This window comes from Sphaerodactylus townsendi, linkage group LG02 (genome assembly GCF_021028975.2).
Source record: "Sphaerodactylus townsendi isolate TG3544 linkage group LG02, MPM_Stown_v2.3, whole genome shotgun sequence".
Classification (NCBI taxonomy): domain Eukaryota; kingdom Metazoa; phylum Chordata; class Lepidosauria; order Squamata; family Sphaerodactylidae; genus Sphaerodactylus; species Sphaerodactylus townsendi.
Window position 1 is genome coordinate 20,848,058 of NC_059426.1, and position 25,800 is coordinate 20,873,857.

The following is a 25,800-nucleotide window of genomic DNA, read 5'->3' on the forward strand; positions in this document are numbered from 1 at the left end:
CAGATTGATGGAGGAGAAGTCGATCTCTATTTCTGTCATGAGTGCTCATAGTGCAGGATTGCAAATGCACCTTAACAACCAGGTGCTTGGGAGCAACAGCATGAGGCCATTGCTTTCACATCCTGCATGTGTGAGGCTCCCAAAGGCACCTGGTGGGCCACTGCGAGTAGCAGAGAGCTGGACTAGATGGACTTTGGTCTGATCCAGCTGGCTTGTTCTTATGTTCTTATGTTCTTATCCATTGTATCTGGAGCCCAGAAATAAGGCTGATCTTGCTATTTAATGCCTAACTACATACAATAGGTTCTATAGGTCTGTGACCATGACGTGCTTTCTCAGCTCCCCATAGATCCCATCACACCTTCCACTAACGGTGACCAAGTTGATTTTAGCGAATTTCATGTGTTGCCAGTTAAACAATTTTAACAAATCTGTGCTGGAATTATGCATTGCTAGGCCAATTTCTGTGAGAGCCTGGGGAGTAGAACAGGAATCTGAGGTAATTTCTACTACTTCTCCCATCCTGGAATTAATTCTTATCCACATCTTTTCACCAACACAAATAAGTTTTTTCTCTTCTTTGGTTTTCTTTTTTAGAAGAGCAGTGCTTAGCGAAGTTTGTTTTATATATGGCAAGGAGCGAATTGAGTTTTAAATTATTCACAGCACGGGACAGCAGAACTCTGCTTTAAGCCAGTTCAACCTTCACACAACCAGTTTTTTGCTAAACAGGGTGTTTCTGTCAGAACCAAAGACAGGATTTCATTTGGAATTCCTTCTTAAACCCAAGAATCTCAGCCTATTTGAACAGGGTTACCTTAAAGTCTTCCTTCAATCCTCCACGAGTCCTTATCCTTCATTTCCTTAATGTCATGCCCCGCTGCAGCTGACGAGCTCCTCGGAAGAAGCCTGCTGCAGCTGATAGCTAAGCCTGAAAGGGTTAATGGAGCCTTGCAAAGAAGAAGCCAGCTGAACGGTAGAGCCTGAACCCACTGGCTCAGAACTAATCAGTAGAGCTAAAGGCGATGCTAGCAGCTCTGGTCTCCAGTGCAAGCCTGAGGTGCAGGGAGAGGCGCGTTTAGAGGGTAAGAGTTGAAACAGTTTATGTCCAGGATGCGAGGGACATAATAAATCTATAATATAAACTCTTATGTTTATATTATATAATCTATAATATAAACTCTTATGTGTGACTTGACCTGACTCTCCAGGCTAAAATCTATAATATAAACTCTTATGTGTGACTCTCCAGGCTAATAGCTACTGATGCATCTCGCTTGCATGAACCACTGTCCTTTTTAAAAACTCATCCATATGATATCACAGTTAGTGATATCAGAAAGTTCCACAGATGAAGACATGGTCCATATTCAAAAGGTGCAGGGAGCTGTTGATTCAGCCATCTACTGACAACGCTAGAACAAGTTCATTGTTTACCTTATGATCACCTGTCAGGCAGTCAATCTCAACTTCAGAGCAACCTGCACCAAAAACATAGTACGGAAAAGCATCGCCTTCTCCTGTCTTCCAGTCCAAATTGGCGGGATATCCTCTGATGGGAAAAACAAACAAATCTTTAGATGTTAGGTGTTCACTTTCACTAAAATAATTCTCAGATGGATTTCATGTGAAAATATCAGCTTATTGACATTTCTGTGCTGAGCCAGAATATGCAAGGACATAGGTAAGGGTTTTTTTCTCTCGGGTTCAACCCCCACATTACATGTTCAAAACTCCACCCCACCCCACCCCCGTTTGTGGGTTTTTTGTATTTTTTAGTGTTTTTTATTTTTGGCCTGCAGGGGGCATGGTTTTCAGGTTAGCAACGCCAAATTTTCAGGGATTTGTTGGGAGACTCTCCTGATGATTCCACCCAAGTTTGGTGAGGTTTGGTTCAGGAGGTCCAAAATAATGGACTCCCAAAGGGGGTCCCCCCATCCCACATTGTTTCCAATGGGAGCTAATAGGAGATGAGGGCTACACCTTTGAGGGTCCATAACTTTGGCCCCCATAAACCACACTTCTCCAAACCTGGGTGGTATCATCAGGAGAGACTCCTACTGATACCACCCAGGTTTTGTGAAGCTTGGTCAAGGGGGTCCAAAGCTATGGACTCCCAAAATGGGTGCCCCCATCCCCCATTGTTTCCAATGGGAGCTAATAGGAGATGGGGGCTACACATTTGAGGGTCCATAATTTTGGTCCCCATGAACCAATCTTCACCAAACCTGGGTGGTATAATCAGGAGGGTCTCCTAAAGATACCCTGAAAGTTTGGTGCTGTTAGCTTAACAATTGCACCCCTGACAGCAGGCACCCCCAAATTTCCTCAGATTCTCCTTTTAAATCCACCCCTTTGGCATGAATTTAAAGGGAGAATCTGAGGTCCCCAGTTTAAGCATTGAAAGTGATGCTGTTTAAGTGTGGGGGATAATCCACCCGAAACCGCATCACTTTAAGTGTTGTTTTAACTGGGGACCCCAGATTCTCCCTTTAAGGTGGATTTAAAAGGAGAATCTGAACTCCGTGGTTTAAACACCACTGAAAATGATGCTGTTTGGGGGTGGATTCCAGCATCACAGCAGCTGCCCACAGTGTGTGTGTGTGTGTGTGTGTGTGTGTGTGTGTGTGTGTGTGTGTGTGTGTGTGTGTGTGTGTGTGTGTGTGTGCAAAACTCAGATTTTGCACCAGGCTCCATTTTCCCTAGGTATGCCTCTGCCTGGAGGGGAAGGCAGAAGGGACTGCTGGCTGGGAGTCCAGCTGGTCGGGTGGGGCGGGGGAGGGGAATGTGCCGTCCCTGGCCTCAGAGATGCTTTTATAAGCACTGAGGCTGGGGGCGGGGCTTGGGACGGCATCTATACCTACGTCCCTGAGCATATGTTAGAAAACAGAAAGGAAACTAGTTGGGTCATGGGACTGGCCATTTGTCATGGCTGGATTTTTTTTGTTTTGGTTCCCATTTAAGAGTTCAGTTGAGCAAATCCTGACTATTGCTGATCAGTTTTATCTTCTGGACCGGGCACACAGTTCTCTTGATAGCTGAAGAATGCTGTTCCTTCTACATCCACTACTGAGCTTTTCCAGTGGAGTTATAGACTCTGCCCCTTTAAACCTGGCTATGGACTTTTCATCCCACCCCAACTTCTAAATCCTTCCAATCCTAAAAGGATGACAAGGCTGTCCTAATCTAACACAGTGATTTGCCAGTGGATCTCCAGGTTTCAGAAAGCATTTTCAAGATTTTGGGTGCTGTGTGGTTTCCGGGCTGTATGGCCATATTCTAGCAGCATTCTCTCCTGACGTTTCGCCTGCATCTGTGGCTGGCATCTTCAGAGGATCTGAACCAATCAATAATTGCACCCCTGACAGCAGGCACCCCCAATTTTCCTCAGATTCTTCTTTTAAATCCACCCCTTTGGCATGAATTTAAAGGGAGAATCTGAGGTCTCCAATTTAAACATTGAAAGTTCAGATCCTCTGAAGATGCCAGCCACAGATGCAGGCGAAACGTCAGGAGAGAATGCTGCTAGAACATGACCATACAGCCCGGAAACCACACAGCACCCCAGTGATTCCGGCCGTGAAAGCCTTCGACAATACATTTTCAAGATTCCATGTTGCCCGAGCACCTGTATTTGTCCAGCTCTGAAATAGTGAATCCCCAATGCTATTGCAGATTGGGGGAAAGTTAAGGGACAATGCTTAGTCTTGATTCAAAATTTGGTCACGTAAGTTTGAATCTTACATCACAGAGTCTGAACCAAAAGCTTTTATGATCCCTAAGGCAGGTTTGTGAGTGATAAAGGACTCCTTACTTGAAGTAGCCAATAGCAGAGAGGTTGATGCTTTCATTGAAAGCTTTTTTAATCTGCAAGAGATAGACCATTAAATTATACACAAATAGATGCATACATGGACAAAACATGGAGAGCATTAAACAAAATCTTGTTCCTCTCTCCAAACATTTATTATTTGTTATTAGGTGTGACATTCAATACAACTGAATCACCAAAGGAACACCAAAAATATTTCTGGGGTTTCCTCTTTACCCAACCCCCCCAAGATATTCGGCAGAGCCGAATAGCCCTGTGGCTGAAAAAGCCAAACATGGTTTAAATTTTTGGGCTGGAGCTCAAGCCTCTGCTCCCCCACCCCTTCTGCCATTTCCCAGGTCCACATTAGCCTTCAGTTGAGAATGTTAGCATTCAGTTGAAGTTCTGTCCTCCCCACCCCCTGCTGTAGCTGCTTCTCAAGTCCTCATGGACTTGGGAAGTGTGGAGGAGGAAGAAAACTAAATGCTGAGCTTGGCGCCTCCACGCTCAGCATTACGTTGAAGTTCTCTCCACATTGACTTGAGAAGCCACAGTGGGGAGAAATGGTAAAGGAACGGTTCTTCTTGTCCACTGTCTTCACCAGAGGTGAGATCCAACCAGTTCTCACCACTTCTCTAGAAGTGGTTACTAATTTTTTCTGAGTGCCGAGAAGGGATTACTAAAGCAACTTCCCCGCCCAAAAGGGACTGGAGGTGCGTGTGTGCGGTGACGCCACTGTTTGAATCCCACCACCATCGGAACCTGTTATTAAAATTTTTAGATCCCACCACTGGTCTTCACCCCATGCATAATTCTATAGACTTCTACCATGTCTCCCCTTACCCGCCTTTAAAACATGAGACATGAATTACAGACTACATCTTAGACACTGCTGGTGACACAACAAAGGGCCATACACATTCTAGCATATTCAGCCTTCCTTGGTGGTTTTACATACAAACAAGATTATTAAAGGTAACATTTGGAAATACATCTTACAGGTATTTTTTATCTGAAATGCAAAACCCTCATATCCTGTGTGGCCTAATGATGGGGTATGAACACAAACCATGGGTCATTCATCACTGAAACTGCCTCACACTGAATCTGGTGTCTAATGACCAATGTTTCTGAATCTGTTTAACATCAATCAATGATAAAACATAACGGCCATACAGAATATAAGGGTTTTTCATTTTCAGATAAAAATGTCTGTAAGGTGTATTTCCCAATGTGTTATCTTTAATAACCTTGTTTGTACGAACGACCACTGAGGGAGGCCAAATAGGTCGAAACATGTATGGTCCATTGTTGGTCTCTTATATAATTACTAGCAGTAAAGCCCATCCTAAACAATAAATCCTAAGCAATCGAATGTTGGGACGGCGAACCCTCACCCCGATATTCGATTGCCCATAGAGCTGAAAGGTTAGCTTGCGGGTTGCCACAAACCCTCCCAAACAGTTAGGCTGGACGGCAGAGCAAGTGCCTGGCACTGGTCTATATTGTTGGGGTTGAGTTCTCTCCAGAGCCATAGTGGGGGAAAATGGCACCCAGAGCGAAATGGTGCCCCCCATGCACCCCCACGCCCCATGGTAGCTATGCCCCCCACGCCCCACTTAACTGAGCCGCCCCTGGTTTTCTCCCACCCACCCCCCCCATTTGGTATTTGATTCCATTTTAAGAATACAGATAGTTCTTTACCCAGTCTTCCCATTTGCCTTCTGGATTTTCTTTAATGACAGGCTCCAGGCGCTTCCGAAGAATTTGGCAAGCCTTCTGTTGAATAAGAATGAACATATCACAGGATTAATATAACACTAAGATCAAATCTACATTTTCTAATATTCCCTGAACAACTTTTGCAAAAGTTAAATGTAATAAGGCAGGAAATAAAGTTAGATGTTTTTAATGAGGAAAAGAACAGCTAACGCCACTGAATTAATCCGATCACGAGTTGTTTTTTACTTAAAGACTTCATAGGGAGGGAGGATGGGACAGAAGCTTGGAGAGATACTTTAGGTGATGTTTATGATTGTTGGATGGGAGGGAGCGCTTCACCAGTTGAATTTCTACTGGGGGTAGGGCGGTCTAATAAATCGAATTAATAATAATAATAATAATAATAATAATAATAATAATAATAATAATAATAATAATAATAATTATGGAAAACTAGAAACCACTCTGTATTCCAGAATGGTTTCTTAAAATGGCATCCAAGAGGAAACTATTGTGGACTGTGAGGTTGGAAGTCTATACTCTTTCTGATCAGAATCCATTTCCTTTGGTTTTAATGCAGTGATTTTCACTGCAACTTTCAATGCAGTGATTTTCACCGCAACTTGCATTGGTACTGCTTTTAATAGTTTCATTTAGACAGCAAGTATGGGAACATCATAGACAGCTATTGGCTAGTACCTGTAGCGTCATGTGTATGGCAAAAGATACCATACCTACACTAATTTAAATTTTGCAAAAATCCATTCCAAAATACCTTTTACCACTTTTTAAGAGGAGGAGGAGGAGGTCTGATGCACGTGGCAGGCAGCAAAAGGACTGATCTGTCCTTGTTTTGGTTCAGTGACAGTCAGAACAAGAGTGGGCAAATTAGAGAAGATGGAGGTAATTCTGGCTGGAAACATGATGGCGGATGTTGTAATTTTACTTGCTGCTAAACTTGGATTGATCGTGGATCTCTGGTACTTCTGGATAGCTGGGTGTTTAACCTGCTTCAGTACATGTTTCCTGGGAAGGAGCTATCTGGCCATTGTTGCGTGGACTAATATGTAGATATGCTATATATAGGGCTGTCTTTGGAGACTCTGGAATCTATAGTTGGTCTAGCTATCCAGCATAGGTAGGTCAAGTTGTTGGGAGCATGTTGTTTCTGTTTTGTTATACTTGTGTGAGTTGCCTGTTAGTAACTAGGACAATTTTGGAGAGCTGGTTGTGACCTTTACAGCAATAAACTGTCTGTGGGCCACAGTTATCTCAAAGATCACCTGCCCAGACACTGAGATAACTGGATAATATTATCTATGTGTGCCAATAATTTGAAGTATGATGGATGGTTATAATAAAAAGCCTTTTGGTCAGCAGACTCTGAAATTCTCTCCCATGTGAACTCTGCCTTGCTCCTTTCCAGATGGTGTTCTGCTGATTAATTTGTATTTGCTTGTCTCTGACAATCATTTGTTAATCAATGCATTTTAATAAAGTTGGTGAATTTCCCCCCCAGTATAATTGGAAACTGGAGGCTGCTGTTTGACTGGTTGTCGTTTTTACATACAGATTGTGTACTTATATTGTTTTTAATTCTATTGCAACCCACTCTGGAGTTTTAGAATGGACGGGCAGGATAGAAATGTTTATAGTAGTATGAACAAATATACTGAAATAATATTTTTATTCCTAAACTCTTTACTAGCTAGACATACAGGCCCCACCCCAGAGCAAGTTAGTCATGCTTGAGACCATAGTGTTGGGACATATACCATGTACATTTACTTAATGGGATTTACTATGGGACTCTGTGGGACTAAATTCCATTGAAATTAATGGGGCTTAACAACGACTAATTGCTTTAAGTCTGGGGTTTGCATATGCTGAAAAAAATATGATTCTTCTGAGCGTTAGGTAATACAATCCACCCCCCCCAAAAAAAGCATTCTAACCTGGACCGCTTTACCGTTGACCTCTGAGCTGATGGATCCTGCTGTCATAAGTGCATTGGGTATTGGAACAGTAGTTCTTTCAAAAATATGTATGTAAGACAAGGGTATCATTAATTCATGGCTGGCAACCTGTTTGTTTTGAAAACAAAATATATAATCACTTTGAATAGGAATGCTGTCATAGTTTCATAAGACATAAGAACATAAGAACATAAGAACAAGCCAGCTGGATCAGACCAGAGTCCATCTAGTCTAGCTCTCTGCTACTCGCAGTGGCCCACCAGGTGCCTTTGGGAGCTCACATGCAGGATGTGAAAGCAATGGCCTTCTGCGGCTGTTGCTCCCGATCACCTGGTCTGTTAAGGCATTTGCAATCTCAGATCAAAGAGGATCAAGATTGGTAGCCATAGATCGACTTCTCCATAAATCTGTCCAAGCCCCTTTTAAAGCTATCCAGGTTAGTGGCCATCACCACCTCCTGTGGCAGCATATTCCAAACACCAATCACACGTTGCGTGAAGAAGTGTTTCCTTTTATTAGTCCTAATTCTTCCCCCCAGCATTTTCAATGTATGCCCCCTGGTTCTAGTATTGTGAGAAAGAGAGAAACATTTCTCTCTGTCAACATTTTCTACCCCATGCATAATTTTATAGACTTCAATCATATCCCCCCTCAGCCGTCTCCTCTCCAAACTAAAGAGGCCCAAACGCTGCAGCCTCTCCTCATAAGGAAGGTGCTCCAGGCCCTCAATCATCCTCGTTGCCCTTCTCTGCACTTTTTCTATCTCTTCAATATCCTTTTTGAGATGTGGCGACCAGAACTGAACACAGTACTCCAAGTGCGGTCGCACCACTGCTTTATATAAGGGCATGACAATCTTTGCAGTTTTATTCTCAATTCCTTTCCTAATTATTCCCAGCATAGAGTTTGCCTTTTTCACAGCTGCCATGCATTGAGTTGACATTCCCATGGAACTATCAACTAAGACCCCCAAATCCCTTTCCTGGTCTGTGACTGATAGCACTGACCCCTGTAGCGTGTATGTGAACATTTGCAATTAAAGTTAAAGTATCAGAACATTTGCAATTAAAGTTAAGGAAATAAAGGAACAAACTTGTTAGAAAACGTGTGGTCTCACTAAGAAAAACAAAGCAAAAAAAAAAGAATCTTGAAACATATCCAGTTATTTTTAAATCAAACATAAGTGGAATGTATACTGAAAATTGCACTGGCAAAATAGCTTTCACTCCCTTACTCTGTGTTGTACTGGTTATAGGAGTTAGATGTTTGTCCTAGTACCTGTAACACCTTTGTATAAAGTCCGTGTCCCAGTTCACATCCACCACAGTGCACCAACACTGACCCATCCACATATATGTTCACCAGAGCTGCACCCTATGGAGAAATGGAAGAAATAACAGACTTAATACGTTGATTTTTAATTGTTTTAAATTCTTCCTATCTATCTAACTGACATCATACTCTGTGCTTAACAATTTGATGTATAAAAACTTAATGGGAACAAGTCTGCCCTTTGAGAAAGCCCTAAGCAGGTGGCAACGACACAGTCCTAGCCAATCACCGCCCATGACTCACTTCTACTAAGCCGTGTGTGATGATTGGCTGGAAGTGAATCAAGCATAGAGTGATTGGTCAGCTGGGCTGCTCAGGGAACCTACCACCTCTTGCCCTTGGAGTGCGTGGGAACAGAGAAATGCTGTGAGGAGGAGGAGGCAGCAATGATTGCAACCGTCTCTCCCATCTGTCCTCCTTCCCAGCTGCTTGGAGGGGTGCAGAGGCAGTGAGCAGGAGGGAGAGGGTGAGAGAGACAGAGACCGAAAGCTGTCTCAGGAGGTGTCCATTGTCGATAGCCTTTTCTGTTGTGGTAGAGCTCTTGGCGTCAGTGGTGAGATCCAAAAATTTTAATAACAGGTTCTGATGGTGGTGGGATTCAAACAGTGGTGCCGCCGCACACACGTACCTCCAGTCCCTATTGGGCAGGGAGGTTGCTTTAGTAACCCCTTCTCAGCACTCAGAAAAAATTAGTAACCACTTCTAGAGAAGTGGTGAGCCTGGTTGGATCCCACCTCTGCTTGGCGTCCTTCTCCCTTTTGCCGTCCCTCCCTTGCATTTTCTTTCTTGGGGGCCCAGGAGATAGAGCACCTGAGAGCAGCAGGCCACTTTATTTATCCCCCTCCCCCCATGAACACACAGAAGCTTCAGCCAGGAAAAGGGGGAGCAGGTGAAGCTGCCCTGGAGATATGGCAGATCACTGAATAAGCATGATGAGGTTGAGCTTTTCAAAACATTGAAGTTAAGCATGGTGGTTAGCACTTGGATGGGAGACCACCAAGGAAGACCAGGGTTGCTATGCAGAGGAAGGAAACAGCAAACCACCTCCGATCATCTCTTGCCTCGAAAACGCCATGATGGGTCACCATTAGTCAGACCAACTTGATGCCACTTAGTTATTATTTTTGATGGTACCCCCTTCCTCCTTTCCCAGGCCTTGCCAATTACAACACTATTGGCATAGCATGTAGGGCTTTTAAATGCACATAAATACATAAAGCACAACATACTTTTAATTGGGCAACCATGCATATACTTTGAATAAATAAAATAGCTCTTCTCCTCTTATCAGCTTTCACTCTGGAGCCAGATATCTGTACTGGAGTGATGGCATGGTAAGTAGAATTTACTTCTCAATAGACCCTCCAGACCCATTCCTGTTGCTACATCACTCTGATTCCATGTTGAATTAATTTCATGGATTGCAATAAGCCATAAGCAATGACAGTTATACTGGGGCCTATGATCCTTCTGTATTGTTTTTTTCAGAAGAGGAGGTACCTCTAGAGTAGTTACCTGGTGGTAATATGGTTCATAGGTTCCAACTGAGTACACCATGGGAATGATGGCAATCCCTTTCTTCTTCCAGTAGCTTTGCTTGTTAAATTCTTCTATTGCTTTTCTCCTGTTGTAGTAATCAGAGCTCTTCAAGCATTCTTTCCAACATACAACCATATTTGTGGCATCAAACTCTTGTTTGTAGGGGGTGAGAGCAACTCCTTTGAACATGTTCATCTCCCGGACCTTCAGAAAGAAGACATGAGAGATATTGTTGTTTGAGCCAAGTAGTTGTAAACCATTTTGCAAAATAGTCACCTATCGCTTACCTTTCCTTCCCCCAGCTTATTTATTTATTACATTTATAATCTTTTGTCCTTCATGAAACTCAAGTGCATCGGATTCCCAGAGGATCTACTATGCAGACAGTAACCAGACTAGGGCTCCTTGGCTTCAACAAGGTTGCCATATTATGGGTTCTCTAATCATACTCTGGGATTCCAACCATACTCTGCTATTAAAGCGTTTGACTCCATCACTGCCAGACACAATTGCGACAAGGCCTGCAAACCCCATCACTCAATCTCCATGCTGGGGGAAAAGCTCTGTTAGGTAGTTGCTAAATGCACAGGATATTGACAGCTGCATTGACTATCAAGAGTTTGGCTGTTCTCTGAGTTCATTAAAGTCTGTCTTCTTAACATCTAACATACATGTATGACCATGAACATCCGTGGCTCCTGACAACAGAAGGAATTCTAGGAGGAATTCCGAGATAATAGATGGATGAGGTAATATAAAAGTGTAATTATTCATTAACAATCCATAGAAGTCAGGACAATTTATTCTACTATTTAAAATATGCATATTTATACATGTATAATTAATGAATATATAAATAAAAATATGTATATAATATATAGGAGCATTAATCTGTCTTTTGCTCCCCTTCAAAAAAATGTAGATCCGTTCCTGTCTAGAAGTGCCCTCTCAAGCCTGCATCTGTGGACCTGAGAATAAGCATTTGTGAAGCCACCCTGAAATGCACAAGAAACCCTCCCAACATGACTTACAGTTCCATTCTTCACCTTATCATGAGGCAAGCCAAGCTTGTCTGCCACAGCAGAAACCCAAATTTCTGCAGAAAGTGCCGTTCCTGCGAAACCGTACCCTCTAAATGCAGTATTCGACGGCAAATTAGTCTTGCAGGCCCGTCCGCGACATCGGAAGTTTGGGATGTCGTAAGCGTTGAAACTTTTTAGCACCGCCCATTCTATTACCTAGTGCATGGGAACAGATAGCAAATTTGCAATCATGAGCTCCGTGAACAGGTGAAACAGCCTTATATTGTCATAACACTGGTCTGTTTCCTACTCAGTTATTTGCTGTTGATCAGTACTTGCTCAGTATTTCCTCCAAGATCTCAGGTGCATGTCTTTCACATCACCTGATCTCTTGCAGGGGTGTCAGACTCGTGGCCCTCCAGATGTTCATGAACTACAATTCCCATCAGTCCCTCCCAACATGAGCATTGGCTAGACTGGCAAGGGCTGATGGGAATTATAGTTCATGAACATCTGGAGGGCTGCAAGTTTGACACTTGATCTGACACCTGATTAAAGGATATGGCAGGGCAGAGGCGCAGCTAGGGAAAATGTAGCCCTGTGCAAAATCTGAGTTTTCTGCTGCCCCCGCCCCCCAGTATGTGCGACCGCCCTCCCCCACCATGACCAAACAATGTCTTGAAGTCAGTGTATGGACCTGGGGGGGAGGAGGAGGGGTGTAGGGGTGATCTTCGACCCCCCACCTGACTAAATGGCTGCAGCCTGGGGACATTTGTCCCCATATGTCCCCCTGAGTGGTATGCCCCTGTCACAGGGACCTTCTACATAAAAAGACGGTGCTATACCACTGAGCAACAGCCACTGTGCCTTATGGAACCTGCAATGATGTAAACAAACAAACAACCCCCCCAAGCTAAAGTTTTGAAGCCCAATCCTTAGTAGACATCCATTTGCATACTAACCAGGGCTGACCATTTGCATACTAACCAGGGCTGATCAACAGCAAGATCTGCATAACAACAGTAGAATTCCTTGGTAGTTCCTGCCCTCTCCAAACCCCACCCTCCTTAGACTCCATCCCAAAATCTTCAGGTATTTCCCAATTCAGGATAACATAGATGGCTACTTGGATATCCTGAGCTGGCCCGTAAAAACTTTGGTCCTTGTATCTTGATTTGATTGGAGAAACGGTGCAAAGCAAAGCAAGATCTGATGACATTAGGCTAGCGATAATGCCACAGAGTCCACCTTCCAAAGCAATACATGTGGGGACTTAAAATCCAATTTCATCACAAGCCAGAAACCCTCCCAGCTGGGAGAGGAAGGGCTAAAATGTCTGTACGCCCTGTGGACAAAAAACCCAGGAAGAAATGGAGTGGAGTTTGTCTTGACCAGATTCTGTTTTTCAGTTCCAGCTAGTGTCCATTCCGGGAAAGGCATTGCCAAATTAACCCTAGTGACCATACAGTTTAGTTAGTCTCATGCTTTGACTTTGCTTAGACATATTCATGTCTAATGTTTCATGTCGTTTTTCCAGTATTCTTGTGCTGTAGTCAACTGAGATTGTATTTTGGTAAATAAATATATTGTGGTCAGAGATCTCACCCAGGGTACCTGACTGTTCATTCCATGCTTAGATTGGAAATTCCTTACTAGGCTACAGACAATTAGCTGGCCAGAAGAAGCCTTGTGTGAAGAAATTCACATACAGGCAATCCCTATGTGTGCCTCACACAGTGGATAGAGAAAGAAAGGGCAGAAACTGAACGGCAATGGCCAGGCCAAAGAGAGGAGGAGGAGAAGGAGGAGTAGTAGTAATTTGGATTTATATCCCCCCTTTCTCTCCTGTAAGGAGACTCAAAGGGACTTACAAACTCCTTTCCCATCCCCCCTCACAACAAACACCCAGTGAGGTAGGTGGGGCTGAGAGAGCTCTGAAGAACTGTTATTTGCCCAAGGTCATCCAGCTGTGTTGGAGTGCACAAGCGAATCTAGTTCACCAGATAAGCCTCCACAGCTCAAGTGGCAGAGCGGGGAATCAAACCCGGTTCCCCAGATTAGAGTGCACCTGCTCTTAACTTCTACAAGATTGAAGGTCTCAGACATACAGGTTACCTCCCACCTTTTGAGCAAAGGCATCAGGAAGGAAGGGTGAGGAGCAATTTTTACAACTATTTAAAAAAAATATTTAGGCTACACAATACTAACATTGACCATTACAAGCATGGCAAATACTTACTACTTACTATTGAATCTCCAACCTGAAAAGTGGTAAGTTTTCCATTTAGACCAGGGCCAGAACACAGATGCATTTCTACTCCTAAAGCATCTAACCACAAAGACAGTCTTACTCCAAAGAGTAAAAGCTCAAGAAATTCCCCTTCTCTCACAAGACAGAACTAAACACTATTTCATTCCATTTTTCTAGTCACAAATCTTCAATTGTTTTGTAACTTACATACTCAGAATCATCTTTTGTACATCCACCATTTACATAATACTCAAGGTCCACAGCTTTGATCTTTCCATCATTCATGAATCCTACCTAAAAATAAAACACCACAGCAGGGTTAAATATTAAACATTGTTGTCTGACATTTACGGAAAATTTTCTCGTAAGATGCGCAAACGGAGGAAATTGGATTGACTGTTTTCTTTCTCTCAAAAAAGGGGTTGTATTTAATAAAGCATTTTTAATCTCTTGCAATCATTTTTATTGTACGTGTAAAGTGCTGTTGAGTCACAGCTGACTTACGGCAACCCAGTAGGGTTTTCAAGACAAGAAACTGACAGAGGTGGTTTGCCATTGCCTTCCTCTGCATAGTAACCATTGTATTCCTGTTGGCATCGTATTCCTGTTGGCAGCCCAGCAGAGCAGTGGGCATCAAGGTGCTGCTGCCCCGGCAATCCAACCTGGTGTTGGGGGGGGGGTACGCAGGTGGGTTTGGGAGGTGTCAGGCAGCAAAAGGAGTGTTACTGAGGGGCAGGTCAGCTTTTGAGGGTGATGGTGGGGAGAATCAAGAGGCTGTTGGTGGCCTGGTGGAACAGTGGCTTCCAAGGCGATGCAGCCCTGGCAGCCTGACTTGGCTTTCTGGGAGGGTGTGGATGTGTGTGAGGGGAACTGGAAGGCTGGCAGTGTGCCCAGTGGCGCAGCAGTGTCTTGGCAGCTTGACTTGGTGTTTGGGGGCTCGTGGGTAGGTTTGGAAGGTGTCGGGTGATGAGGGGGAGGGTTTTGACAGGGCAGGAGAGTTGGCCAATCACCACATAGGACTCAAAGGGCTTAGCTGCCAATGAGGCCTGTGCAGCGATTTGCTGAGGAATCATCATTGGATGGTTGAAACCCTTAGACAATTATGGGTTAGACTTTTATAATGGCAAAGCCTGTAGTTCAGAGTGCTGCTGCAGTGCCGAAGTCAAAGGTGTTCTCACAATCTGAGTTTGATCCCAGCAGAAGTCGATTTCAGTTAGTCAGCTCAAAGTTGACTTTTCCTTCTATCCTTCTGGCTCAAGGCTGATTTAGCCTTCCAAGGTCAGTAAAATGAGTTCCCAGCTTGCTAGGGGTAAAGTGTGAATGACTGGGAAAGGCCATGGCAAACCACCCCATCAATATAGTCTGCCTAGCAACCGTTATGATGTGGTGTCACCCCGTGAGTCAGTAATGACCTGGTGCTAGCACAGGGGAATACCTTTACCTTTATTTTATAATATTTTGATTGAAATTACATTAATGGACAGTACAGCTAATAAGCAGCATATATAATATTTACTCAAATGCAAGATATGTTCCTCCCTCAAAGCATGCCATAAAGAAAAAGAAAGCGGGGATCATCTTATACAAGTTACAGTTATGCCAATTATATATTTTTGTGTGTGTAACATTTCTCAGGGAGTTGTTTTACATTTGTTGTTGTCCTCCATTTGAGTAACTATGGCAATTATAATTGCCAACTCTGGGTTGGGAAATTACTGGGGGTGGAGCCTGGAAAGTAGGGAGATACCTCTGCTAGATAAAATGCGTTAGAGCCCACCTTCCAAAGCAGCCATTTACACTGTGGGAACTGATCTCTGTCGTCTGGAAATCAGTTGTAACTCGTGGAGATTTGCAGGTCCTACCTTGAGGTTGGCAACACTAAATGTTAATTCTTTTGTATCATATTGCAAAAGGGAGGCTTGCAACATTGCAGGTACTAGCTTTATCACTAGGTTCTAAGTTCTTTTTAAAAAAATATATTTGTTGTATAGTTTGAAATAATCGTTCTATTTACATCTTTCTGATATAATTTCCAAACAATACATTTTCCCTTTTTTTCCTCCCACCCTCCCCTAATATTATGTTTTACTTTTCTTTAACCAAACAGCAGTAAGTTCATTCGTTGTTGTCTTCTTATCCATATGTCTTCTTTGACTCCCGTCTCCTTCATCCAATTCTCATAACTTGTCCATATCTTCATTATTTCCTTCTGTTTTTCTTGCCATGTTTTATTCTTTGATAATATTTCAAAAATGTCTAATGTCACTTGTTCCCATATATATTCCAACCATTTCTGAATCGTCCATTTTTTCTTATCTTTCCATCCAAACGCTATCACTGCATGTATTGCTCTAATCAACGTTTTATACATATTTCTATATTGTATATCTATTTTTTCATCATCAATTATTCCCATAAATAATAGATCATTTCTTAATTCCACTTTATTTTTCACCAATTTCTCTATCCATAGCAATGCCTTTTCTCAGAACTAGGTTCTAAGTTCAATCCACAGCATCGCCATTCAAAAGTAATGAAGGCTGCAGGTCTCTGACAGGCTTTTCTTCAGACCCCGGATCACTGTATACTCAATCAGACCAAATACTTGGTGTATAAGAGATATCTAATTCTTTCATACATCCTGCGCAACCCAGCATATAGAATGTTTTTTTCATAGCTGACCAGATTATTTATGTACCATTCAGCATAAATGCTTCTGGGACATACCGTAGTAATCTTCTGGAAGAATAGAAAGGAGAAAAATACATTTCAAGGACTTAGACCAGAGGATATGTAAATGATATCTTTTGTTGGTTGGGGTGGGTTTTCCGGGCTGTGTGGCCGTGGTCTGGTGGATCTTGTTCCTAACGTTTCACCTGCATCTGTGGCTGGCATCTTCAGAGGTGTATCACAGAGGGAGGTCTGTTACACACTGTGTCCAGACTGTAACAGACTTCCCTCTGAGTTAAACCTCTGAAGATGCCAGCCACAGATGCAGGCGAAACGTTAGGAGCAAGATCCACCAGACCATGGCCACACAGCCCAGAAAACCCACCCCAACCAGTTGAATTCAGCTGTGAAAGCCTTCGACGATATCTTTTGTGTTGCCTAAACAGATCACATCAGAATCAGTATTGCTTACTTTGTATTTCCCAAAAAAGGGATGTCGGCCTCCGGATATGAACATTTCATAATTTCGTTCCAGGACAAAACGTACCGGGCGGCCAGTTCTACAAACAAACAAATAGGCATGGATACTTGATGATAAGCTGCTATATCAAATTCAGACTACCTATGACCATTCACAACACAGGATAGGATCTTTATTTTTAATTAGTTATTCATTTATTTACCTCAGGGGTGTCCAGCTCTGGTGCTTCAGATGTGTGCTTTAAATAGTTTGCTTTAAATAAGATAATTATAACATTAATTATAATCTCCAATATTCTTTGGGATTATCCCTCAGAAATCTAGCCCTGCTATATACCTGCAACAACTTATTAATTACAATTGCAGATGGGTCATGACTAGAGCAAGGTGTAACTCTTTTCCGTCACATCTTCAAGGTCGCTTCTCTGGTATTCCACAAAATGAGCGTCGCTGTCAATTTTGTCCTGATACAACTGATACACTTTCTCATATTCTGCTTCATTGTTCAAAGTACAACAACATCAGAACCGATTTGAGAACTGTGTTACCAACAGGATTTATGCTCCTTTCTGATAAAATAAAAATGGCTAAGCTTCTAAATAGCTCTAGTGTTGAAATCTCTGAAGCTGTTGCTATGTTTTTGCTCTGTGTACTGCAAGTTGAGCAATAATGATCTTTTTATTGTATTTGAAATTCTTGGCACTGGTTTTATGCCTAATAAAGGTTTTGGATTTGGATTTGGACATTAATTATAAAGTTACAAGGTAAATGGGATGTGATTTTACTTTACTGAGGGAATATTTAAAACATTTAGTATTTGGTTCCTGTTATCCTTTGGCCCAAGTGTATATCTAGTCTCTAGTTTGGCATTAACTAGTGTTGGGCATTTGGTAAATCTGACTTGGTTAGCACCCCCGCAAGCTGGCCGTGCGGAAAGGGCCTCTGAGCGTCAATGGTCACACATAATGCCAAAATTGGATATAGGTGGAGGCCTGTGTGCTTTGTATGTGAGAAGAGACGTCACATACAATCCCATGGACACTCCCCATATCCTAAATCTAGATTTGGTTGAACGTCTAAAGAAGGCATCAGCCATTTTTTGTTTATTTCTAAAAGATGATAGACGAACAGGGCTCTTACTTGTGTGCTGCCACAGCTGCGGCTGCAGCATAAAATGACGGTTTCATACATTTCCCTCCAAAAGCTCCACCAACTCGCGTGGTGTGGCAATTTATCTTGTTGGCCAGGATGTCCAATGTTGTAGCCACCAATTTCTGTAAAAAAGGAGAAAGTAGGTTATAACTTAGGCCTGTCTTTTCCTATATTATTTGCTGTACATTTAGTCCCACCATCTTTAGTTTCATCTTTCTGAATTTTGTATACATAAATACTACTCTCAGATATTTCTGTGGCCTATGATTTAAAATTAAAATAATTCTGTAATTGTAAAATTGCATCTGTGCATTCATTAAGAATGCTAGGCTGTTGGCTGGCATCCCCGGGAGGCATCTCTGGGGGCAGAAATGATAGCGAGCAACATAATTTCTGCCCCTAGATCTTTCTCCTTTTGGTCCAAGTAGCAAGAATCGGATTGAAGGCCAACCATGCAAGACCTCTTGTCATGTGTGCATGTGGCTACCCTAATATTCACACAGTCTACAGTATATCAGGATACAAAGATCTTTATCCCACCATTGAATGTACAGAAGAAGAAGAAGAGTTGGATTTATATGCCCCCTTTCTCTCCTGTAGGAGACTCAAAGGGGCTTACAAACTCCATTCCCTTCCCCCCTCACAACAAAAAACCCAGTGAGGTAGGTGGGGCTGAGAGAGCTCAGGAGAACTGTGACTAGCCCAAGGTCACCCAGCTGGTGTGTGTTGGGAGTGTACAGGCTAATCTGAATTCCCCAGATAAGCCTCCACAGCTCAAGTGGCAGAGCGGGGAATCAAACCCGGTTCTCCAGATTAGAGTGCACCTGCTTTTAACCACTACACCATGCTGCTGAAGCAGCTAGATTTCAGGATTACAAATGATCCCAGATCTGATTCTGATAGAATAAATTAGGAAACCAATTTGACATAACCAGTAAAGAAGAATTATCACAATTTAGTTCAGAGCCAGGTTGCTCTTCTTCCAATAACTGAGACTGTTAAAAGCTGTTTTTTCAAATGCTTGTTTTTTTAAGTTCCACAGACAACTGTGTCAGGGGTAAAGCTATGGAAAAAAGCTCTTTCGGGCTTGGCTTAGCAACTAGACAAGCATAACTAGAAATGTTTTCAAACGTACTTCATATATGTTTGGCTGTGTAATGTTTTCGACTTCATTTATAGTATGGTAATCACTGATAGCTGACTTCAAAGTCTGAGTTATCTAATCAAGCTTGTTATGCAACTGTTTGCATTATATACAATAGTTATATATGAGCATTATATATTTTATTATCTATATTAAAATCCAGTGAAACAAGGAAGCATCTGAAGCTCATCTCAACCATTTGTCCAAGTAATTTATCTGCAGTAGGACTTTTTGTTGCCCATGGTGTTTTACTGTTGTGTATAATCAAACAGGGTTTGCAGGGTTTCAGAAAGAGAACCTGAAAACCTGTTTACCAGACGTAATATTGAGTTAACATGAACAATAAAATATCTTCAACATTCTGAAAAAAGATGTTGCCCAGTCCCAATCTCAAGCTTTTTAATAATTTGAATTTCAGCTACCTGTACATGTGAAGCATCCTGGGTAGAGACATAGATGTCCATTTCATTATCCTCTTTTCTTGGAATGACAACACTTCTGTTTGTTTCCATGTAAAAATGGTTTTGCCCTCCAACATGGCTTTCACCTATTAAAATCCAGTGAAACAAGAAAGCATCTGAAGCTCACCTCAACCATTTGTCCAAGTAATTTACCTGCATTAGGACTTTTGTAAATGATAGTATCTGAACATGCTATCCCCATGTAGACTTAGGTGGAGCCATTATGAGACCTAATATCATTAGAAGATTTGAAAACATTTCCCCAGCTCCTGGCAAAGACTAAAGAACAACTTCAGATTTCTTAGGTACTAACAATCTTGGTGAAATCTGGTAATTAATTAAAATCTCCCCACATCCATATAAAAGATCCACTCATAAATTTTGAGGTACCAGATTCACAGCTGAGGAAGTCATAGGAAAATGGGAAGTTTTAACAAAAGGAAGCTTTAACAAAAGTAGGAAGCCAGCTAGGGAAGCGGTAGGCCCATTAGAAGATGAAGGAACAAAAAGTGTGCTAAAGGATGACAGGGAGATTGCAGAGGAGCTGAATGAATTCTTTGCATCTGTTTTCACCCAAGAGGAGGTGAGGAAAATTCCTGCACCTGAACCAAGCTTGTTAGGAGGCGAGTCCGAGGAACGGGCAAAGATAGTGGTAGACAAGGAAGAAGTTCTGGCAGCCATTGATAAACTAGATGCTACCAAATCCCCAGGCCCGGATTGCATTCACCCAAGAGTTCTTAAAGAGCTCAAGCATGAAATTGCTGATCTTTGCACTTTAATATGCAACGTATCCCTGAAATCAGCCTCCATCCCTGAAGACTGGAAGATGGCCAATGTCACACCAATCTTTCAGAAAGGGTCTAAGGGGGACCCAGGAAATTACAGGCCAGTCAGTTTGAAATGTTCCTGGTAAATTAGTAGAATCTATCATTAAAGATAAAATTATAAAACATGTCGAAAATAATGGCTTTTGCAGAGGCAAGTCCTGTCTTACAAACTTACTAGAGTTCTTTGAGGGTGTAAACAGGCATGTGGATAAGGGGGAACCAGTGGACACTGTCTACTTGGATTTCCAAAAGGCTTTTGACAAAGTTCCTCACCAGAGACTATTGAGAAAACTCAGCAATGAAGGAATAAGAGGGGAAGTCCTCCTATGGATTAAAAACTGGTTGAGGAACAGGAAACAAAGGGTGGGTGTAAACGGGAAGTTCTCACAATGGAGAGATGTAGGGAGCGGTGTCTCCCAGGGATCCGTTTTGGGACCAGTGCTCTTTAACCTATTCATAAATGACCTGGAAGTAGGGTTGGGTAGCATGGTGGCCAAGTTTGCAGATGATACCAAATTATGTAGGGTGGTGAGAACCACAAAGGACTGTGAAGAGCTCCAAGCGGACCTTTATAAATTAGGTGAGTGGGCTAAGAAATGGCAAATGCAGTTCAACGTAGCAAAATGTAAAGGGGTGCACATAGGGGCAAAAAATCCAAACTTCACATACACGTTACAGGGGTCAGTAATATCAGTCACAGACCAGGAAAGGGATTTGGAAGTCTTAGTTGATAGTTCCATGGGAATGTCAACTCAATGCATGGCGGCTGTGAAAAAGACAAACTCTATGCTGGGAATAAGGAATTGATAATAAAACTGCAAATATTGTTATGCCCTTATATAAAGCAATGGTGTGACCGCACTTGGAGTACTGTGTTCAGTTCTGGTCGCCACATCTCAAAAAGGATATCGAAGAGCTAAAAAAAGTGCAGAGAAGGGCGATGATTGAGGGATTGGAGCACCTTCCTTATGAGGAGAGGCTGAAGCGGTTGGGGTTTGGAGAGGAGACGTCTGAGGTGGGATATGATTGAAGTCTATAAAATTATGCATGAGGTAGAAAATGTTGACAAAGAGAAATTTTTCTCTCTTTCTTACAGTAGTAAAACCAGGGGGCACACATTGAAAATGCTGGGGGGAAGAATTAGGACTAATAAAAGGAAACATTTCTTCAGGCAATGCGTGATTGGTGTTTGGAATATGCTGCCACAGGAAGTAGTGATGGCCACTAACCTGGATAGCTTTAAAAAGGGCTTGGACAGATTTATGGAGAAGTCGATCTATGGCTACTAATCTTGATCCTCCTTGATCTGAGATTGCAAATGCCTTAGCAGACCAGGTGCTTGGGAACAGCAGCAGCAGAAGGCCATTGCTTTCCCATCCTGCATGTGAGCTCCCAAAGGCATCTGGTGGGCCACTGCGAGTAGCAGAGTGCTGGACTAGATGGACTCTGGTCTGATCCAGCAAGATTCTTTCTTATGTTCTTATGAGGCAATAATGGAGAACAGAGACAGAAGCCCTCCCCATCTCGATTCCTCAATGGTAATTTCCCAGTCCACGTGTCAGTAGCTCAAATGTGCTTATAATACATTTAATGAATGAATTGCCTCCAATGGGGACCCAACGCAGCCAACATAATTCTCCTCCTCTCCATTTTATCCTTACAACAGTCATGTGAAGTAGGTTAGAATGTGCTTGGCCCAAGGTTACCCAGCAAGCTTCCATGGCCTGAATGGGCATTCAAACATGGATGTGCCAGATATTAGTCTGACACTTTTAACCTCTACTGTTGGAAGAAAGGGACTTTACGCTGTTTCCTGCCTCATCCTACAGAGGGGGTTTTTTACTAGCAAGCTAGTGGCTAGATAGGGACTTAGGAATTTGTCACCTTTACTCTATCATGCTGACTCTATCCCTTTGATGTAGACTGATACTCTTAGGGACTTCCTCCCTTGCTTCTCAGAACTTCTCCATCTTACTTGCCATGGGAGAGGATGCACGCCTCAAGCATCTGCCTCCATCCAACTAGATTAGAGTAGATAGTGAACCTATCTCTCCATCTTTCTATCCAGAATGGAGTTCACTAATAAATACTCTTTTTATTAGATTAGAAACTACAAACAACTCCGACTTTCTTTTGCGTCTGAAGTTCTCTCTAGCAAGCTCAGCCATGCGTGTGTGCCCAGGTAAGCTTCCCTGTGTTCCGTCTCTGTGCCGCTCTGCTACTTTTGCAAGGGAAACACACGCACCAGGTGTGGTTCTCCCATCATCTACAACACACTGTATGAGAAAAAGATTGCCATAGATTTGGTATGAAAAAAGATGGAAGAACTGTACAGAATAAACTAGAATGCAACCAGTTGACAATAATGTCATGTGAATCCATCGTAAAAGAGCATGGAAAACTTGAGAAAAAAATCTTGTGGTGGCAAGACACATGGAGGAAAAAAAATGTCGGAGTAGTTCAAGACCAAAACTGACAAAAACCACATGTGTGGAACAGGCCTAACTAAGGGTGAATTCACACAAGTCTCTTTCTGAATAAGGTGAAATGTTATCAGATGGTAACCAGAAGGACTTTGATATGTGAGAGAAAAACTCATGCACATGTGTGTGTACTATGTGACTGCTATGTGAAGTGATCTGCTCTATAATAGGAGCACTGCAAGATCACTATGCCACCCAACAACTTACCTTCAATAATTCCGTCAACTGTCTGAAATGCTTTTTCAACGTTTCCTTGCTGTATTTTCTTTTCTTCTCCGAAGTACGAATTATGCCGAATGGCTTCCTGAAGGTGAAAACATGGGCTTAGATCCCACCAAGTAATTCCAAAGGCACAAGGGAAGGCATTTTTCATCAATTCCTCCTCCTTGTGGGAGTCCTCGGCAGGGGGAGGGGGGTATCACCATTCCCAGAAGTAGCATTTCATGGGCCATTCTGGGTTTCCACAGGAGAGGGGAATGGGCAAAAATTGCCTACCTCCTTGCACGCACAGAAATTCTAAGCAAGACTGAAGCCCTGATATGCAATCCGCAATAAATTACAGAAAAGCAAAGGTATTTTCCACATGCAGAGTTTATCACAGATTTTTCCAGTGGTCAAATCTTGTGTCTTGGAAACATTTCCTGTGAAATCATTCTGTACACCACACCCCCCCACCCCCCGGGTCTCTTCAGTTGTACTTATTCTACATGCTACTGCTGAAAGTGTATTATTCCTAATGGTGGTGGGATTTTATGCAGAAAAACAACACTTCCTCCTTCTTTCCCCTTGTGTACAGGTGCTCTGCACAGTTACGTTTTGAAATAGCAGTTCAAAAAATGTCTCAGCCTCCATTTCTACCATTGAGAACTACCAACCTAAACTGGAAGCCAAAACAATGTCTGGAGTAGGCACCATTGCCTGAAGGAACAGAAGCATGACACCCCCCTTCCCCCTCAGAACTACATTTCTGGCCAAGTTTGATCTGCAGTAATACACAATTGGTATTCCAGCAGTCCCTGATTACATGCAGCAATTAATCCTGGTGCTGCTTTCAATTGCCCCAGCATCTCAACATTCTATCACTGATGCAATCTCCCCCCTCTTCAAAACTGCTCTCTGCCCTAATCTTAGATCACAAGTTTGACATGAAATTGACAAAGCTGATCCAATTGACCCTGCTTTTTTGTATCTCTGCCTGAACATTAACCTCAAACGTTCTATGTGAAATTGACAATGATGGACCAATTAACACTATGGCCAATTATACATTGGTGCTCTGCCTTGCAGTGAGCATATGGTTCAGGACGAGGGGGTGGGAGAGATTCTTGTACTGGCACTAGTAAAGTTGCATCACTGGAGACCCCAGATGTCCTGCAGTTTGCAATAGTGTGAACTGAAAGCTGTAAATGCTAGACCGGATCAAGGTTTACCTAGGCTAGCATTCTTTGGGAGAATCCTATCAATTAGTAGATGACAGGTTGTGTCTAATCTCTGTCTACCACTCCCACCTTTTGTTTTGGTTCAGTTTTGAAGTCTTTCTTCAATTTAAGGAGACTTCCTCCAAATTAAGTGGCTCATCCATGGAAGAAAAAAGCACTTTACATCAAAGAAAGGCAACTGGAGGATGGCTAGATCCACCTCACTAGATAGTCCATAAGAAGACCACGATCACTCTTCTACCATCCTTTCCTTACTTCACTTTACTTCTATCACATCAGAGAAATTGCGTTATGGCCCTTTCTTCTTCCTCAGTTCTTTGAACTGAAGCAACATATCCAGGTTCCTTCTTGACTGTGACACGTTGCAAATGTTTAGAGAGATTCTGCTGCAAGTCCCCCTACTAGATGGGAGGTCATCTATTCCAAAAGTTAAGTGAAGGCTATGCCGTTCCACAAGACAAAGGTGGGTTTACCTGAATTGTCAGAATCAGTTCCATCTCTTTGTACTCCATCTTCACTTTTTTGGTGGCTTCCTTGGCAAGCTCATAGGTTTCTGCGATCACACCACAAATAATATGACCAATGTATATTACCTGCATGTTACAACCAAGAAACAGAAGGTAAGCTGAACTTCTTCAACACAACTACGGCAACAGTACACTCTGATAAACTTTGTTTCACTTTTCAGACTTTGTTCTGAGCAACTCTAAGATCCCTTGTGTTGGAAGTGAAGGACTTGCACTGTCTCTTAACCTCAGACTTCCAAAGGGAATTTGAACAGAGAGTGAGAGAGATAGAGGGGTCAAGACACTGGGCACCTTTTCTCTACTGTTCTGACACTATCCCTCTGATGTGTAGATGGCCAATTTTGGGAAAACTTCCTTCCTCCTGCCTTTGGCCCCTTCTCTCCACGCAACTTCTCCATCTTGCAACAGGAGGACAGGATTCAGGACTTGTATCTACCCCCATCCTAGTTAGACTAGATTAGGAAACTATATTTACTTTATCCTATCCAGAAATAGAGTTCCTATAATACATCTAGTATATTACTTTGAATAGATCAAAGGCTCTGGTCTTTGCACAATAGCCTTTGAGCACTCTGCTGAATGACCATATTTTTGCATATATATGAAAACAGACATCTAACACCTTGCTTTCCGGGTAGGCAATTTGCCTAATGCAGATGATCTTCCCCTTCAAAGTGCTGCTACAGGAAAGTATTAAGAATACTCCAGACTGCACTTTGTTTGAGATAATGATATTACTCCTCAGGCCTAATCAGTAATTCACTGGACTGACTGTGCATTATACAACACTTCTTAGAATTTTCTGCCGTGAATAATTGTTCCTCAGTAGATAATGTAGGAAAGTTCCCCGATTAAACACAGTCTTCTAAGGTAATCACACATACCAAAAAAAATGCTGTTGTATGATGATTTTTCAAAATCCTGGAAACCTCAACTAAGGCCCCTTCCGCACAGGCAGAATAAT

The 25,800-nt window shown here is 42.5% G+C and overlaps 1 protein-coding gene across 1 annotated transcript in view; it reads right to left on the minus strand.

The window, feature by feature from the left end:
- Positions 1-25,800, minus strand: part of LOC125426207 (aldehyde oxidase 3-like) — a 343,943-nt gene that overhangs the window by 242,443 nt on the left and 75,700 nt on the right. The window contains exons 36-49 of the mRNA XM_048484463.1: positions 24,783-24,902; positions 23,078-23,174; positions 19,817-19,829; positions 19,522-19,639; positions 17,944-18,077; positions 16,796-16,883; positions 13,861-13,947; positions 11,427-11,618; positions 10,357-10,584; positions 8,788-8,883; positions 7,489-7,617; positions 5,516-5,590; positions 3,815-3,867; positions 1,438-1,552 (exon numbers count right to left, since the gene is read on the minus strand). Of these exons, the coding sequence (XP_048340420.1) occupies positions 1,438-1,552; positions 3,815-3,867; positions 5,516-5,590; positions 7,489-7,617; positions 8,788-8,883; positions 10,357-10,584; positions 11,427-11,618; positions 13,861-13,947; positions 16,796-16,883; positions 17,944-18,077; positions 19,522-19,639; positions 19,817-19,829; positions 23,078-23,174; positions 24,783-24,902 (1,545 nt within the window). The remainder of the gene's footprint in view (positions 1-1,437; positions 1,553-3,814; positions 3,868-5,515; positions 5,591-7,488; positions 7,618-8,787; positions 8,884-10,356; positions 10,585-11,426; positions 11,619-13,860; positions 13,948-16,795; positions 16,884-17,943; positions 18,078-19,521; positions 19,640-19,816; positions 19,830-23,077; positions 23,175-24,782; positions 24,903-25,800) is intronic.